General features: G+C 51.0%; 1 protein-coding gene across 1 annotated transcript; it reads right to left on the reverse strand.

The window, feature by feature from the left end:
• Nucleotides 1-4,494: 4,494 nt before the first annotated feature.
• On the reverse strand, nucleotides 4,495-13,957 carry CEL (carboxyl ester lipase). Its single transcript, XM_007944191.1, has 11 exons — nucleotides 13,892-13,957; nucleotides 10,940-11,090; nucleotides 10,538-10,660; nucleotides 10,038-10,235; nucleotides 9,319-9,449; nucleotides 9,035-9,142; nucleotides 8,731-8,848; nucleotides 7,298-7,484; nucleotides 6,875-7,078; nucleotides 5,276-5,473; nucleotides 4,495-4,909 (listed from the first exon to the last, which is right to left on the reverse strand). Exons 1-11 carry the CDS (start codon nucleotides 13,955-13,957, stop codon nucleotides 4,495-4,497), a joined length of 1,899 nt encoding a protein of 632 aa, XP_007942382.1.
• Between the last annotated feature and the right edge of the window lie 565 nt (nucleotides 13,958-14,522).

Consider the following 14,522-nt stretch of genomic DNA (forward strand, 5'->3'; position numbering starts at 1 on the left):
GCTCTTCCGACCTGCTACTCCAGGCGGGCCTGAGTTTCCTCTCCTCACCTAATCCCTTCGGCTGATTGCTCTTCTCTCTGGCTTCCTGGCTTTTAATCCCCTTTCTCCTGCTCTTCCTGCCTGCTACTTTGGGCATCCCTGAGTTGTCTCTCCTCACCTGTAACCCTGGGGTGTGCAGTAGGAGGGACATATTACTGCATCTTTGAGTGTCCATCGACCAAGAGTTCACTCTTGACAGTTACTCAGACAGGACCCATGTTTGCAGTCTGCGTCCTTCTCAGTCCATCCTTGATGGGGAGTCCTCTCTTACACCCAAGACTCCTTGACCAAACCAGAAAGCCCAGGGCAGCCATGGTCATCACAGGCAGGCTCCAAGTGCCACCCTACTCTAGAAGGGAGTGGGTTGACACCCAGCTTAGAATCTACTGAGAGGGGAAGCAGGAATCTATCTAGCTGGACTTGATTCCCAATGGGAAGGTGTTACGTCAAGTCCTGGCAGAAAGCAAGTGTCAGGGCAGTGACTGTTGGGCCAGCAGATGAGGGCAGGTGGCCTGCATCTCCTGGGTCTTCCTTCCCCAGGAAGTAGCAGCCCTCCACTTCAGTGGGTCTTAGGTCCTAGGAGTGGTCCTAGGGCAATGTGGCCACTGTAGTCTGGTTTCTGCACAGATCTTGATTTTTTAAAACAATAATTCTTCTCTGACAGCCCCTTCCCCAATTGGATCTAGATGAAGTGGGCAGTAAAAGTGTGATGAATCTAAAAGGTTTTAAAATACCCTTCGCCATCTGCTCATACAGGGCACAGACAGATATCTATTAACAGCTGGGGATAGAAGGCCTATACCAGTCTCCTAGGGCTGTCTGACCAAGTACCACAGACTTGGGTGGCCTTGAACAACAGAAATGTATTCCCTCACAGCTCTGGGAGTTTGAGTTCAGGGCATTGGCAGGGCACAACGCTATCTGAAGCTTATAGGGGAATGCCCTTCCTTGTTTCTTCCAGCTTCTTGTAGCGCCAGCTGCTCCTTAGCTTGTGGTAGCATAACTCCAGTGTCCGCCTCCATCATCACGTGACCCCATCTTCTTCCCTCTCTGTCTCTCTTTATAAGAACACCTGTTACACTGAATTAGGACCCGCTCTACTCCAGTATGACCTCATGTTTACTCAACTAATTCCATTTGTGAAGACTTTATTTCCAAGTAAGCTCATATTCACAAGTACCAGGCGTTAAGACTTGAGCATTTTTTTGGGGGAAGGGGGACACACGATTGAAGCCATAACAAGGCCCTTTTCTCTCTGACCCCCTTGATCGTCACTGGGTCATTGAGAGGAAAACAGTTGGCTTATTGTGGGGGTCGGTTATTCCCCACCCTGCTGCACCGTCTAGAGAAGCAGGGGTTCAGGTGGGAGGGAGAAGATCTGCTGGACAAAGCTGAGCAAGAGGAGGAAGTGTCTGTTTTTGCCCCTTGGCTGCAAGGAAACTGCTTCTACTTGTCCTAATAAAACTGTTCTTGTTTTCCCAAGGAGGAAGTTTGGTGGTGCTGTGGCTAAAGCACTGGACTGCTAACCAAAAGGTTAGCAGTTTGACCCCACCAGCCACTTCATGGAAGAAAGATTAAGAAGTCTGCTTGCATAAAGATTTACAGCCTGGGAAACCCTATGGGGCAGTTATACTGTGTCCCACAGTGTTGTGTCCTCCAGTGTTGCTCTGAGCTGGAATTGACTCAGTGGCAGTGGGTTTGGTTTTGGGGTTAGTTTGCTTGACATGGGCTTGCTCCTCTCTGCTGACGAGGCTCATGAACTCCTTGAAGTCCTATGATCAACACTCACACAAAGTCAACCTGAATTTGGATAAGGGCCCCAAGGCAATGGTCAGCATTTTTGCCCCCTGAAGGCTGACCAGCAGAGCAGCCCTTGCAGTGCTTGTTAGGCGCTCTGGGAGGATTTGCAGCACAATAATCATGCTTAGTGAATCTAAGGATACCTTCCTTGTTCCCCTTTGCCTTTCCAGGACGTAGGCAAGGGAGGAATACAACCTCTGCTGCCCCCCAGCAAGTGCCAGCACCATTTCTATGTTTAAACATGAAAATCTTTACATCTGATTAAACAAAATCAGTCAGCAGAGGTATAGATTTGTTTTACCCTCTGTGCATGTGGAAGGCACGGGAGTATATCTCTACCTGAAACCAAGATGCTAATTTAAATATTATGGCCAGGCTTCAAGTTAGCCAGTAAGGCAACAAGGCAGACTGAAAGTGGTTGGAAAGTTGGTTTCCTTCACAGTCAGGTGTCTCACAGGTCTCCCTCATTAGGAGTGGTATCAACTGGGGACAGTTTCATTAGGAGGGAGGATCTGATTCCCTGCAGCCAAAGGGTGAAGACAGAATATTTGCTTTTCTTGCTGAACTTTCTTCACTAGATCTCCCTCCTACCTGAGCCCCTACCCCACTGTAACTGTGGAAAAATAAACCGACATTGTCATCATGAACACTGGCTTTGGAGTCTCGGGCCTGGATTTGAATCCTTGCTCCGAATGACCTTGAGAGTCTCACGTGATTCTCAGGACATTTCCATGTAAGTATCTAAAATGGGGGTGTCAATAGCAACCCCCTCAAGTGGCCTCAGTGAGGTCAGGCTTGTCAAGTGATCAGCTCTTTGTTGGACCCAGAGCTCAAAGAGGTGCATGCACCCTAATATGGATTGAATTGTGTCCCCCAAAAATGCCCCCACTCCTCACTTATTGACACGATTATGTTCCAAGGACCAAGTCATTATGCTAAAATCAGTGTTAAGTAAAAATGGAAGATGATCACATCACATCAGATCACAAAATGGAGGATGACTACATCATTACACAACTGCCAAATTACTGAGAATCATGGCCCAGCCAAGTGGATACATAACCTTACTCATCGCAGCCAGTATTACTCTAGCCTCACACCTCAGCATTCATTACTTACCAGACATATGTTGTTAATGCTCAAAAGAGTCAGATAGTAGATTTTTTTAATATTGTATATTTGAAATGTTGGTTAATGAGATAGATAAGTGAGGAGTATTTGTATGTGCTGAATTCCTGTCCCTTATACCTGAAAATGTGGTCTTGTTTGGAAATGGGGTTTTCTTTTTGTTGCATTAATGAGGGCATTAATGTATTAGGTGGATCCTAAACCTAATCACTTCTGAGTTATAAAAAGAGTAGACACAGACAGGAAGGCAGACATCATGTAAAGATTGTCTGCGAGCCAAGGAACACTAAGGAACTAAGGAATGCCCAGGGCTATAAACAAGGAAGGAATTGACATGGCTGAGACCTTGGTTTGAACTTCTAGCCTCCAGAACTGTTGTGTTCTTTAAAGCCACTCATTTGTGGTATTTGTGCTATAGTAGCACTAACCGAAAAAAAAAAAAAAAAAAACCAAGCTCATTGCCATCAAGTTGGATCCAACTCATAGCAACCCCTCCTTGGGTTTCCGAGGTGTACTATGGAAGTAGATTGCCCAACCTTCCTTCAGAGGAGTGGCTGGTAGGTTTGAACCACCAGCCTTCTGGTTAGCAGTAGCACTAGGTAACTAAAATCAAAAGGGTAAACTCACGGTCATCGAGTCGATTCTGACTCATAGCAACCCCCTTTGGGTTTCCAAGACAGTAAATCTTTACGAAAGTAGATTGCCCAGCCTTCCTTGTGTGGAGTGGCTGATGGGTTAGCAGTTACATGCCCTAGGCACTATGCCACCAGAGCTCCTTCTAGGTAATTAAAGCAGGCTCTATGTCTCATTTCTGTCACCTGCCCCTCTTACTCTGCCACAGCAACTGGGCACTGTTAAGACCACTGCATGGAAGGGGGATATAGTACCCAATACCCCATACATCTTACACATTTTGCTTCTGAACATCCACTGTGGTTTTTGTTCTCTTTGACCAGTATTCACCTGGAGGAACAGAACCTGGTTCCCCAGACCCAATGAGAATACGGAGGTCACTCTGCATCCTGTCCCCAGGACTTGGGAGGCAGGTAGCTGAGTTCCACTGGCTCCAGAGGAGGCCACCATCTGCTCTCAGAGAGCCCAGCTCCCCTCTGTGGTTGCCACTCCCACCTTACCCACCCATTGTGGCCAGAGGCTAGCCCATTAGTAGCCCACACTCTGGTTAGGAAGAAGGAGGGCAGGCTTTGGGGTGACCTGTGCCTGAATCTCAATGTTGAATCTGCCATATAATGTTTCCAGTCCTGTTTCCTCCCCTCTAAAATAAAGTTAGCAATATCGACCTCTTGGGAGCTTGGAAAATTGGCCAAGATCCTGGGTGTAAAGTGTTCAGCCCAGCTCCTGGTGCTGTAAAGATAAATGATTGCCCCTCCTTCCTCTAGCTGGGTCTTAGGAGCAAAGAAAGATGCCAAACACAGAAGGATAAGGCTTTATTCAGGAAGAGCATGGGAGGGCAAGTGGTCCTTGAGGTCCCCACCTGTATGGCCTCTTGGGGCCAAGTGTCATAGGACATTAGAAGCCAATGACTATGGGCATCTGAGCCTCCTCAGAGTCACCCGTAGGGGGCACAGGGGCAGCCTCAGAATCTCCCTGGGGGGGCACGGGGACAGCCTCAGAATCATCCTGGGGGGGCACGGGGACAGCCTCAGAATCATCCTGGGGGGGCACGGGGACAGCCTCAGAATCATCCTGGGGTGGCATGGGGACAGCCTCAGAATTGTCTGTGGGGGGCACGGGGACAGCCTCCCCACTAGTCACTGTAGGCAGTGCCTTGTAGGTCAGGGTCCAGTATTGTAGGTAACTGGTCCTCAGGTGCTGCTTCATGGAGTTGCCATCGATCTTCTTATTGATCTCCAGGTAGTTGTCATTTTCCAGTGTGTAGGGATACCAGTGTGTGGGGACAGCCGAGTGGCCCATGTTGGGGTCCCTGCAGAGAGAGAGGAGTCTGGATGAGGGCTGCAGGCTCACAGAAGGCTGGAGAACTTTGCCCCTCACCCAGCTCTGCTCTCTCACATGCCTAGGTAATCCTCCCTTGCTCCAAGCTAAATCCTAACAACAGTGCCACATTGTGTACTGGGTACTGGCCTGAGTGCTCTAAAGGCCTGGTGCAGAACAGGGCATGTGAGGGTAGCTCTTATCCTCACTTGGTAGATGGAGACACTTGAGTTCAGGGACATTACATAACTTGCCCAGTCTCACAGTGGGTAAGTGAGGGTGCAGGGACCCCAGGCCTGCAGGGCCATGGTTTCTGTAGCTATGTCCTCTCTGGACGGGGCTCAACCCTACACCTTACCCACTTCTCGCAAAGTTGGTCCAGTAGGCGATCATGTTCTTGGAGACAGTCTTGTCTTGAGTCCGGTAGCCCAGAAGGGTGGCAAAGGGCTTCCCAAAGACATACTGGATATCATCTGCGTGGTCGGCCCCCACCCACTTGGGGTAAACGGGCATCCGAGAGGGGTGGGAGAACAGGTATGTGTAGGTCTTGGCACTCCTGAGGATGAGAGGGAGTGACCATCCAGGTTGGTGGGATGCTCACCTGGATCATCCAGCCCAGAGATGGGCCAAAAAGAGTGTGTAGGTCTATGGGATAGGCTGGGGAATTCCCACCAGACTCACAAAGGAACTAGGGTTGTTCCCTCTGGAGAAGGGAAAGCTGTGGGCCAGACTCACAGATTCTGCTTTTTAATTGTATTTATCCCCTCACTTCTACATAAAGATTAAAGGGCTCTTCCTCCTATAATTGAATACCAAGAAAGATTTTTACTCTCCAAATGAATTTGTATTTTTCATTTCATTAGACAAGGTATATACCTTCAGCTGTTTCCCTTTTGCCTTGGCTACAGGAAGTTGAGAGTTAAATTTACTGCTCAGTTGCTGCAAAGCCTAACTTCTAGGTTTAATTATGTCCTGCTACCTTTTAAGCAGGAGTTATGGTAGCGTAGTGCCTAAGGCACTTGACTGCTAACCAGAAGGCTGGTGGTTCAAACCCACCAGCCACTCCTTGGAAGGAAGGTTGGGCAATCTACTTCAGTGGTGATACTGCCTTGGAAACCCAAGGAGGGGTTGCTATGAGTCGGGTCCGACTTGATGGCACATAACAACAACAACCTTTTAAGCACCCTGGTGTTGCAATGGTTAAGTGCTCAGGTGTTGACTAAAGCTTGGCAGGCTGAATCCACCTAGAGGGGGTCTGGAAGAAAAACCTGTGGTCTACTTCTGAAATATCACCCATTGAAACCCTATGGATCACAGTTCTACTCTGACACACATGGGGTCACCGTTAAGAGTCAACTCGATGGTGACTGCTTATTGTGATCTTTAATGTGTCACAGAAGCCCTGGTGGCTCAATGGTTAAGCACTTGGCTGGTAAGCAAAAGGTTAGCGGTTCAAACCCACCAGCCACTCCCATAAAGATTACAACTTAGGAAATCCTATGACACAGTTCTACTCCGTCATATAGGGTTGCTGTGAGTTGGAATTGACAACACACAACAACAATGTGGTTACAAGCTTAAGTTATTTTGAAAGTGGGCAACGTAGAAGCCCTTGAGCATTACCGAACACAGACCATCCATTGTCCAGTATTCTCTCCATCTACACAGCGTGAGGGATGGAGGATAGACTTAAGAACTCCCAGTGGGAAGCTTCGGTAGGGTGGAGGACCGTGGAAGGGTTTGTAAACCCCTGAGGCTGGAAGGGGAGGAGAGGCTCTCTGGAGCCATTCCAGCTTAGGCAAAGCAGAAGGAGGATGAACAAGTGGTTGGACCTGAGTGCAGTTTCCCCAGGCATCCCGACACCTGTGAGCCACCCATTGGCCAGGCCTTTGCAGGAAGGTGCAGTATCCCAGGCTGGTCTCCCCAGAGAGCTGTTCTTCTCATCCCAGATCCTTACTTGGCATTGGTTCTGTGCTGGGCCAGGGCGACCTTGGTGGGTATTAGGAAGAGGACATCAGTCTCCAACTCCACCACGGTCTTCTTCTTGTTCTCCTGGGATGAGTCACTGGCCCAGGACTCAGTGTAGAGTTCGAAGGTGGCATTGGCACCCCTGAGTCCCTTGGTGATGGTGTACCCGCTGATCAGCTTGTAGAAGTCTTCCCTACAGAGACCAAGCAGGCACTGGATTCTCCACCCAGGGCCAACAGGGAGTGCCTGCACACCTACCTAGAAGAGAGCCATAGATAGCCACCCCCCCCCAACATATTGCTAACTTCCTCACCCTTTGCTAATGCCTGCCCCCTCTGGGACGACCTCCCCCAGGCTGACTCCTTTCCAGCAGCCTTTAGCACTGTTCTTTGCCCCTATGCCTCCTGCTTACTCTGAGACATCCTTGTTAGTCTTGTCAACTGCTGGTACATCAATGGTGGAAAATACGTGGCCGTCCATGTTGTTGGTGCCAATAATGTAGTCAATGTCAGCAGTGTTGGCATATAAGTTGATGGGATCATCGGGGATGAAGTCTCCATCGATGACAGGGAGGAAGCCCAGATAGTACAGCATGGGGTCTGGGTAGGAGAGCCAACAATTTTCATATCTTCTGATATCCTCCTCCCCTCCCCTCTGCCTCTGAAGGTGGAGTTGACCCCATCTCTACAAGGCTGCAGGGGGATTTCCTTCCTTCTTTGATCTAGAGTAGAGTTTTTCAACTTTGGTCCTATTGATATTTTGAACCAGATAATTCCATGTTGTTGGGGGGCTGTCCTATGTATTTCAGGAGTTTACAGCATCCCTGGCCTGTATCCACTGGATGCCAGTAGCACCCCTCCCATAGTTGTGACAACCAAACATGTCTCCGGACATTGCCACATGTCCCCTTTGGGAACACCCCTCGTAGAGAGCCACTGGTTCAAAGGTCACATCTGTCCTCTTGTGGCAGTGTGAGTCCCTTTCCTCTCTTTCCCTTCTCACTGGGACAAAGTTTGGGAGAAGTAATTGAGGGCACTTATGAAGAAAGAGGTGCCCCTCTCCCAAGGCTGGGTTCTAGTCTATTAGCCAAAAATGGATGCCCACATTCCCCTTCAGAACTACTGAATTAACTCCTAAAAACCATATAGTGCGAGCAGATGCACAACTTTCATTAGAGCACAGCCCGTTCTCCGTTCAGGCAGAAATGGGGCCGCTTGCTGTTCCTTCAGCCAAGCTTCAAAAGAAAGTGTTGGCCTTATTTTTGCTAATCTTTTAAGTTTAATTTACATTAAGTTATGTGGTGGGCCCCATTGTACTTTGTGTAAGCAGAATGTGCAAGAGAGAATTCTAGTCTACCAGGCAGACGATGCTGACGTTCATCACTTTATGCTAATGGGTCCCCAGGCCTTCCCAGGGTATAGATTATTAGGGCTGGAGGACCAACTGCTACAGTAGATGCTCAGTAATATTTATGAATGAATGGTCACATAGGACAAATTTCTTGTTCTGGGGTCCATGGATTCCCAGGCAAGCTTTAGGGGTCCATGAAGTGCCCTAACTGTGTATGTGTGCATTGCTGGGAGTGCAGCCCAAATGTTCATCAGCTTCCCAAGGGGCTCCATGAGCCATGGAAGATAAGGAAGAATGATCCTCTCCATCCCTTACAACCAGGCCTGCTGAAGCCTGCAAAGGGGTAATTCCCCAGATGGGAATTCTGCAAGCTGGTCACCGGATTAAGGCTCATACAGGACAGTTTCCTGTCCTCTCCAGGAGCCTGGCCCTTCCCAGCATTGCCCTCCCCCCACCTCGAGCCCCCATGCCCCCATGCCAGGCCACCCTGCTTACACTCCATGCCAGCCAGGGGCATCTTGTAAGCCAGTGTCAAGGCATGTGGGTCGGTAACCTTCAGACATCTGGCCATTTTAGAGGTGTCATCCATGGGGCAGCCCACCTTCTTGGCAATCTGTGGGGAGAGAAGGGGAAGTAGTAGGCAGTTAAAGTGAGGCCGATACTCAGGACACAGACTGACTGGGGACAAGGGCACATAGTCTGTGATAGAAAAATGGAAATGTGGAAGACTCCCTCCTGGGCAACTAAACTGAGCCCCTGATCCATGCCCACGCCTGTCGGCTGTAGTGCCTCTGCTTACCGATTTGGCCCAGAAGAGTGGGTTCCTTTGGATGGCCCAAGGGCACAATGCTACGCCACTCTGGCTGATGGCTCTCCGAATGAAGCCCTTGTTGTAGGGGGAGAGAGTCTGCAACACAAAGAGGTCCTGTCACCAAGGACTTTCCCAGTTTGCCCCAGCCCTGGGTCAACCAAGGACACCCAACACATCACTTCCAGCCCCACTCTCCTCCTCCTGTCTGCCCACCCCATAATTTCCCTCTAGAATCCTTTGAGGAAGACCCTCAACTGTTGGGGACCCCAAACCTGCAGAGAGACGCTGACGCCTCCAGCTGATTCTCCAAAAATGGTGATGTTGTTGGGATCCCCCCCAAAGGCAGCAATATTTCTCTTCACCCAAGCGATGGCCATGTGCTGGTCCCGAAGGCCATAGTTACCTGGGGGCAGGACAAGGGGTGGGCATTCATTGAGGACCCTCCACTGGGAGATGGGGGTACTAGAGATGAGAGGCCCAGGGCCTGGCACACAGTAAGTATACAATCAATGTAGGTTGAGTTTATACGTTCTCAACTAGGTATAGCCCAGGAATGGCAAATGGTGGGCTCTAGAGCCCAGGCCTGAGTGGGGTGCTAAAGACATTTGGGAGATTAGAAGGGGGAGTGGGCAGGACGGCCTGGTCTCTGCTCATCTCTCTCTCCCTGCCTTGGTCCCTCTGTCTGTCTCTCTGCTGGCCTCTGTCTCAGCCTGAGTGCATCCTTTTCTATTTCACTCACTTGGTTTTGCTGTTCCTGCTTACATTACTCTCCCTCTGGGTGTCTATCTGTCTGTCTTTTATTTTACCACAGCCAAGTCTCATGATTCAATTCCACCTCCCAGCTCTGAAATGGATTCTGGGCCTTTCCCCAGAGCTGCCAGGAAACGGTTGAACAGAGGGGCATTGAGGAGGGTCTCTCTGGTGGATTCAGAGCTCAGGAGATGGGACACACAGCTCCCCCTCCCTCAGGGCCCCCAGGTGCTGGGCGAACCTGGCAGGTTGGCATCCCCAGTGCTGAGGAAGCCTAGAGGGCCAACGCGGTAGTTGAAGGTGACCACGATGACGTTGCCACGCGTGGCAATCTCCTCCCCATCGTACAGATAGTTGTCGAGAAAGTTGGCTCCGTGGCCAGCTCCCATGAGGAAGGCACCACCGTAGATCCAGATCATGACGGGCAGGTCCCGGGAGACTGGGGCAGGATTGAGAAGGTCCAGTGACCCTGAGGCACCTGCCATGGCCCCTCTTCTTTGCTAATCCCCCCAATGCCATACAGGGGGTACACATATGTGGCCTCCAAAGGTCTGCCCAGTTCCAGTCTTGGGGAGAAGCAGTGAGAGCCCCTCCCATCCCATCCCACCTCTGTGCTGACTTCAGGAAAGCTCTGTCTTGGAGCCCCCAGACATAACCAGAGGAGTTGGCCATGGGACTTGGACTTCTTGGGGGTTTCTGCAGAGAGAGGGGAACTCGAGGGACCACAGAGGGTGAACCCACCTTCCCTCTTGCCCTGGGGAACCCAGATGTTGAGGTAGAGGCAGTCCTCATCCCCATAGGTGCTGTCCTGGGTGATGGTGGCTTGCAGGCACCGCTTCTTGAAGTCCTTGGCCTTCAAAGTCCCTGCAGACATAGGTGTGTGTAAGGTATGGCAGGTGTGGCATGTGCTCTGGGAGCCACTTGAATGGGGGCACCAATGAGCAGTTTCTATTGGCCATTGCAGTTTCATCACCAGCTGTGAGAGATCGCAGCAATTTAAAACTACTTGCCATAGGCATTATTATCCATAGCTACCCCAGCTACCCCGTTGCCTGCAGGTGACAGGAATGACTGACAGGAGGGTGGCTGTAGCACTGCACCTCCCTAGAGGCAGGGCCCCACCAAGCACTTTCCCACTCGCACCTTGCCAGCCAGGGTGTTTCTGGGGGTTCTCCAGGGCCTTGGGCACAGCAGCAAAGGGGATGCCCTTGAAGATGTCGACATAGTCACCAAAGAGACTGAGCTTCTTGTTGACGCCTTCCACAAAGCCTCCTTCTGTGTACACTGCGCCCAGCTGTGGGGAGATGTAGGCAGGTTAGGCAGGCTCAGAATCAGAAGAGTTGCGGGGTGGTCAGAGGCTCCCCAGAGATAGCTTCAAGCCAGGCGTGCAAGTCGACATCTGGGACCAAGGCAGCGCCCCTACCACCTGTCCACGTTGCTTACTGCCCCCTTCCCCAGGGTCCAACTTGCTTTTCGTAAAACTAACCTGTAGTGAACAGTTTCATTTGTTTTCACCTGGTGAGAAAGAGGTGGAACAGTTCACTGCAGATTAGTACATAAGCACAGGTAAGCCCGTGCTTACCTCGCTTATTGGACAATCTGCCCCTGCCTGTGTGTGATCAGATGGGACACTTCCTGGGATCTAGCAGGGACAGACGCTCAGCCCAGACTGGGTGAATGAACTGAATGTTTCACACCCCTTCCTGAGCTTCCTGGGAGCCCCTCAATGTCTCCTTTCCCTCATTACCCTACAGTCCTCACAGGTGATTCATGGTCTGATGCACAAGTCCTCACAGCCTCTGTGCTCCCTGTTGGGAAGATGCCCTGCCCTTACCCATGGCCACCCCTGGATAGTCAGAACTGCAGCTGAGAATCCTGTCTGCTTGAGTTATTTTCCCTTGGGCTAAGGCTCCTCACCCCACCAGGGTCCAGGAGGGTGGGCCTGTCCTCGGCCCATTTCCTAGTGGAGGGAACTGAGGCGCAGAGGTTTTCCTGTTGGAAGTCCCCAGCTGGGACTTGGCAGTCTGACTTCACAGCCATGTGCTTCTTCCCTTCCCAGGGCTGCTCCCCATACCAGGGCGAGTGCAGGAGCAGTGCAGAGCCACCTGTGAGGGTAGCTGTGGCAGGTCACTGCTCGCGGCTTTCACCTGGGTCAGATTCTAGTGTGACAGCCTTACACTCCAGGCCCAGCTGGGACCCCAGTCCCCATCTGTAGTCTAGGCTAATAGGTGTCCCCTGCCACACAGGGAAGGGGAGAGTGGGCAGGCTAGAACTGGAGAGAGAGGAGCCAGAAGCAATACCTGTCAGGCTGCCTCGGGGGAGGGGAGTGGGGGGGTGTCCAGGAGGTGGACTCAGGGCCAGGCCTTTCCCTGGAGCCCCAGGATGAACCTCCTGTCCCCATTCTTCAGGCATTATGTCCTGATACCTGGGAGGGGCTTGAGGAACAAGTCAAGGCCTGGGGATTGGGAAGCCACCTCCCAGAAGTGTCTCTGTGTCACAGAGATGGGAGCCAAAGGGTCTGAAGACCCTGGCACCAAAGGAATCGCTGATGCTGGGCTGTCCTAGCAATGGGGAGGAAACTTGGCACCTTTTAGCCCTCCTGAAAAGCAGTATCCCCAAGAAAGAGAGAAAATCCCCATAATAGAAGTGACCCAGGGCCAGTGCCTGAACTTCCAGGTTAGACAAAGGACAAAGGGGCAGGTCCCTGGGGCACAGGAGAGCTGAGAGCAGGGCCTGGCTGTGTGGAGGAGTTCCAGAGGCCAGAGACAGCAGGGGTGAGGAGTGAAGAGCCAGCATCTTGCTCCCAGAAGCAAAGATCCCTTCATCCTGGGATCCCTGCATTTCCTGGGTGCTGAGGTCCGCCATGCAAACCTGGCTGAGGCAGAGGCTGAACTGGGTACCTACAGTCTGCTTGTAGCTTTGGGAGTTCTGTTCCAGGCATCTCTAGCTCTGTTCCTCACACTCACCCCAGAGGGCAGTTATGGAGGATAGGTTTTACACATGCCCCAGGAGCATACCTGTGCCTCCTAACTCTAGGCCTGGAGGGGAGCTGGCACAGACAGGTGCTTGTTAATTCTCCCTTGGGAGGAACATGAGATAGAAGTTACATTGGGATCCAGACTCCAGGCTCGGGGGTTGGAGTACACTGGGTTTCAGACTCCTGCTTAGCCACTTGGGGCCTGTGTGTTATTGGGAAATTGCTTATCTTCTCTGGGGCCATTTCCCCTTGTGTAAAATACAGAAAGCAGTGACATTAGAAGGAGTTGTAGGCAGGGTTGCCATATTTAGCCAATGAACATACTAGGTGTTCAGTTAAATTTGAATTTCAAAAAACTGTAACTAACTGCCATTGAGTTGGTTCTGACTCATGTGACACTGCAGGGCAGACTAGAACTGCCCCATAGGGTTTCCAAGGCTGAGATCATTACGGTAACAGACCGCCTCATCTTTCTCCCATGGAGCAGTTTGTGGGTTTGGACCATAGACCTTTTGGTTAGCACCCACATGCTTTAACCACTGTACTGTAAGTATATCCAAAATATTGTGTGGGATATATTTATACATTTATATTAAAAAATGATTGGTTGTTTATATGAAATTCAAATGCAATTGGGCATTCCATATTATATCTGGCAACATGAATTATAAAGAGCCCTTGTCATGCAACGATTAAGCGCTTGGTTTCTAACCATAAGGTTAGTGGTTCAAACCCAGACCAAGGCTCCTTGGGAGAAAGACCTGATGATCTGCTTTAGTCAAGATTACAGCTTAGAAAACTCCACGGGGCAGCTCTGGTCTGTCACATGGGGTTACTATGAGTCAAAGTCGAGTTGACAGCACCCAACAACAACAAAGCCTGAGTTGTGGGATGGATGACCTCAGTTGCAGGGTGAATGAACCCCTGTGGAACAGCACAGGCCCCAGCAGTGAGTAAGTGCCCAGTAAATGTCAGCTGCTCTTGTTATTGTTACTGGGCTCTGCTTCTCTGGCTGGTGCTTTCTGCTTGTGTTTCCATCTGTCTGTCTTACCCTCCTCTACACCCAGTGCCCACAGTGTCCAGAATCTGGTTTAGTAGAATGATAGTGAATGGCTTACCTTTGCCGAACTTGCCACTGCTAGGCAGCAGGTGAGGCCAACGACCACCAGCTCTAGGCGCCCCATGGTGCGTGCCTGCCTCCGGGTGGCTCTCCTGCCTGACTTGTGGGTATTTATGGAGCCCGAGGCGGCTCCCTCCTTCCGCCTTCATCCCTTCCTCCAGGTTGGCTATGCTGCAGCCTGTGTCCTTGGGCGAGGAGACACCTGCTGTTCCCAGCAGGGCTCAGGCTGTGCCAAGGTTGTACACATACATACACACAAACAGGTGTACACATGGGTTCAGTCAAGCTCTTTCCCAGTGCCAGCTGCTCCCAGGTGTCCTGGTGCCAAAAGTGCACCTGTGCAGACTGCTGCCCACCTAGGAACAGAAGCAGGTGGCTCAGAGTGTGAGAGGGTCCTTCAAGATGAAACAGTGACCTGAAGTCTGACTCGTTTACAGGGCTTGGTTTCCTCATCAGACAAGTGGGCATGCTTTGTCTCCATGCCCTGCCCGCCCCCAAGAGTGCCAGTTTTACAGGAATTCCTCCAGTGTGAGACTTCACATGTGCCTTCTGGGGCAGGGATGGCTGCATGCTACAGGGCACCAGTGGGGCTGCCTCTTGTTATTTCCATGAGCTGACTGAGCCCTCTG

The sequence above is a fragment of the Orycteropus afer genome, unplaced genomic scaffold (genome assembly GCF_000298275.1).
Source record: "Orycteropus afer afer isolate SDZICR_OR568_19922 unplaced genomic scaffold, OryAfe1.0 scaffold00123, whole genome shotgun sequence".
Lineage (NCBI taxonomy): Eukaryota > Metazoa > Chordata > Mammalia > Tubulidentata > Orycteropodidae > Orycteropus > Orycteropus afer.

Excerpts from the sequence above, each read along its gene's own strand:
- CEL (XM_007944191.1), bottom strand. The coding sequence starts at position 13,957 with ATGGGGCGCCTAGAGCTGGTGGTCGTTGGCCTCACCTGCTGCCTAGCA. Across the intron at positions 10,661-10,939 it reads GAAACACCCTGGCTGGCAAG|GGACTTTGAAGGCCAAGGAC; the intron begins GTGCGAGTGGGA and ends CTATGTCTGCAG. Across the intron at positions 7,485-8,730 it reads GCCCCTGGCTGGCATGGAGT|ACCCCATGCTGTACTATCTG; the intron begins GTAAGCAGGGTG and ends TCTCCTACCCAG.